At 43.6% G+C, this 3,044-nt stretch overlaps 1 protein-coding gene across 2 annotated transcripts in view; it reads left to right on the top strand.

The window, feature by feature from the left end:
* Window positions 1–1,373: 1,373 nt before the first annotated feature.
* ADCYAP1 (adenylate cyclase activating polypeptide 1) overlaps window positions 1,374–3,044 on the top strand; it is an 8,263-nt gene continuing 6,592 nt past the window's right edge. Inside the window, exon 1 of one of the 2 annotated variants that reach the window (XM_085319290.1) lies at window positions 1,374–1,497. In XM_085319290.1, coding sequence (XP_085175416.1) covers window positions 1,406–1,497 — 92 coding nt within the window. In that variant the 5' untranslated portion in view covers window positions 1,374–1,405. The remainder of the gene's footprint in view (window positions 1,498–3,044) is intronic. The other variant, XM_085319289.1, reaches the window with a different exon arrangement.

Genomic DNA, 3,044 nt, shown 5'->3' with positions numbered 1-3,044 from the left:
CTTACTTACCTATTTATAACAAAGTATTGTCTTACTTTCCAGATATAAGTGATCAATCCAAGTTCCTTTGTCAAAACCTGCTAAGGAAATAACTTTTTTCTTCTTTTGTAGAACATGAATTTACTTGTGGGAAAATCAGGTGAAAGACAGGAAGATTATAAATAGGTGTATTGCTTGTCCAAGGAAATGATCTGTCACGTCTTTCCAGTGCCACTGCGCATGCATAGTGTGACAGCAACACCATGGGGAACCAAGTCCGCTGTTCAGTTTTTTTGTGAATCTAGAAAGTGCTTTTCTTGCCTGTGTGTTTTGATAGGAATGACTCTTCCATTGCTGCTTTGTTGTCCTGGTCATTTGGCTTGGCTGACTGAAAGGAAACCTGCCATATAAGATCAAACACTGAACTTTTGTGTAGGTGGGTAGGCAATCCAGCAGGGCACAGACAACCCACTAGTCTTGTCTCTCTCCACTAACTCTAAGAAGGGGCAAGAGAAGGATGACCACACTCCTGTTACTCCCACGCTGCTGTTTTGAGAAGCATTATGGCTCATCTCTTAAGAAAAGAAAAGAAAAATAAAATATTTCTTCTTCCCAGAGTGTATTTAAGATASTTTCTTACAGTTTGCTTTGGAACAGAGCTATGGTGACAGAAGACAACAAGACTTTATCTGAAGAATTTGCTGTGGGAGCCAGCTAACCCTGTTAGTCACCTGTGAAATGACTCCAAGGGACCTGGCCACCAGACAAGGCATCTCAATCAGGTCTAAGCATTTCCCTTCACTCTTAGTATTTTAGAGTTAAATTTTGTGTTTCAGACCCTCCACGGTATGTGTCTTGAGACGRTTTCAGTCCAGGTACTGTCCTCAATTGTTACTCTCGAAGTCTTCTGTAGTTTGTGCCTCTTTCCTAGAATCTCCTGAGTGAATAAATTTTCTGGATTACAGCTTTATTCTTTGTGAGAGTTGAGAAAACATGCATATATATATATGCTTTTCACAGAGCTCCTAAATATGCTGCTGCTTTTAGTTAAAGAAGAAGGCACAAGGAGGGGGCAGCTAAAAAAAAAAAAAAAAAAAAAAAACTCTGTAAATGAAACACAACTCTCTCTGTCTCTGAGTCTGTTTGGGTCTACTGGGCTGGAAAGTGGGGTTTTCCTGCCTCTGTTGCAGGTGCCATGTCTCAGAGGGAACTGCTGAAAATATCTGACAGGATATAGTTCCTGGTGCGTGAGCTTTAATAACTTCTGTTCTGCTGGGTGATCCCCTAGATAGCTGTTATCAGGTGGCCACAGATACAGCTGAGTGGCTTCACTGACAAGATAATCTCCCTTCTGGCAAGGCAGTTCCTCCCAGGCACTAACTCATCAGCATTCAGTACAAGATGGAGGCTGGAAGGCAGGGAAAGGATGAAGGCCAGCATTACATTCATAACATCGATGCAAACGTACACAGAGTTCACCACCCTACAGGTCTGCAGCAGCTTCCCCAAGCCATCTCAGTAAGACATCAGCCCTGGTGAAAGATGACTATGAGATAGTGGATAAACCTGCTTGTGTGTGTGCATGTTCATGTGTGTGTGTGTGAGATGGCTGGGTTGGTAGGACTGTTTGCTTTCGAGAAGGAAGAGTTCACTCTTTTCTGTATGGTCAGAAAAATATATGAACTTTCATCGTGAAATTAGTTATTCTGGGTCTGGCTTTTCAGGATTCTCATGAAAGACACGTCTCAGGTGAGACGTACTGAGAAACAGGTAGAGTGGCTGGGCATCTGACAAGTGCTTCCTGCTTTCTGGACTGGCAACAAAGTCCCTGACAGTTTGATAGATTGCTCTCGGTGTTGGTATTCTTTTTATAGAAATATGCATAAATACRCATAAAAGGGGTTTTCTGAAGGGTAGAAAAGATACCCATCATGGTACATGATCAAATATGTTCCTTTGAATTAAACCTATGGCAGTAGGTTTTAGAGCAATCAGTCTCAGTCATGCATATCAAGGCTTGGAGGATGTAAGCCCTACTGGAAATACCTATAGAATTATAATGCTCTAGTTAAGAAAATAGACATTTAAAATAGCATACTCAGATAAATTAAAAGGCTAATTTAAGCTGATAGAGAAAGATGAAGGAAGTTCTCCAGTGAAAAACCTATTTTCCTTCAGATGCAGCTTTAGGAGTTTGCCTTAGAGGCAAGTATTATAAACCTTAAATCCCTTTCAGCCTTGAWATGAGAGAGTTATCTAGAAATTTATTTATATATGGAGGCCAAATTAAAACCTTTACTTATTCAGCTTGAACTGTAATCATGTTGTATGCATATTCATGTTGTACATACCCCCGTGAAGTAGACAGAGATGTTACAAGAGTTTTATTGGCATGAATCATTTGCGAGTTACTCACCCTAAACGAGTGTCTAGAAGCTGTATGTTTGCAAAGCATACTGGCCAATGCTTTGCATTGAGAGTCTGTGTACACTGTAAACCTAGGGGAGGCTTAAGGCCGTTAAGAATGGTCTGGAAGTTTAGTCCTTTTTTGCSGAAATTTGTATCTCGGTATCGCTTGAGCCCGATATCCTGGTAATTCTGTAAGGAACGGGAGGAGAGGGGATGGAGGAGGGGAAATGAGGATGTGTAAACAAAGAGTAGCTGAAAGTASCCTCTCTAAAGTGAAAATAGCCACAGCTTTAAAATGCACTGCCCGCGATTCTGGTCACTCTGGAAAGATGGAATATGTCTTTCCCATTCCCTAGGAAGAGTGTGTAGTTCAAGGCCGTGTAGTGAAGCTACCCGTCTAATCCCTGCTGTGCCCGAGTCTAGCAAGTCTGTATTTACACCTGCTCTCACAGAGCCGTTTCGAARGACAACAAAAAAATCCAATCCCCCCTCCCCAAAAGGTGCTTTTGCAACGAGGGACAGCAGGAGGCATCCCTTCCCCGGCGGCGAGTGTCCTCGCCCGGGGCTCCCCGCCGGATCCACGGCCGCCGGGGCTCGCCGAGCCCCCGCGGAGAGGACGGCTCGGCTCGGCCCGGCCCGGCCCGGCCCGGCCCGGC

This window comes from Rhea americana, unplaced genomic scaffold (assembly GCF_003343005.1).
Source record: "Rhea americana isolate MKP2758 unplaced genomic scaffold, rheAme1 scaffold_58, whole genome shotgun sequence".
Classification (NCBI taxonomy): Eukaryota; Metazoa; Chordata; class Aves; order Rheiformes; family Rheidae; genus Rhea; species Rhea americana.
Note: the sequence above shows the minus strand (reverse complement) of the source record. Positions and strands in the feature narration are given on the sequence as shown.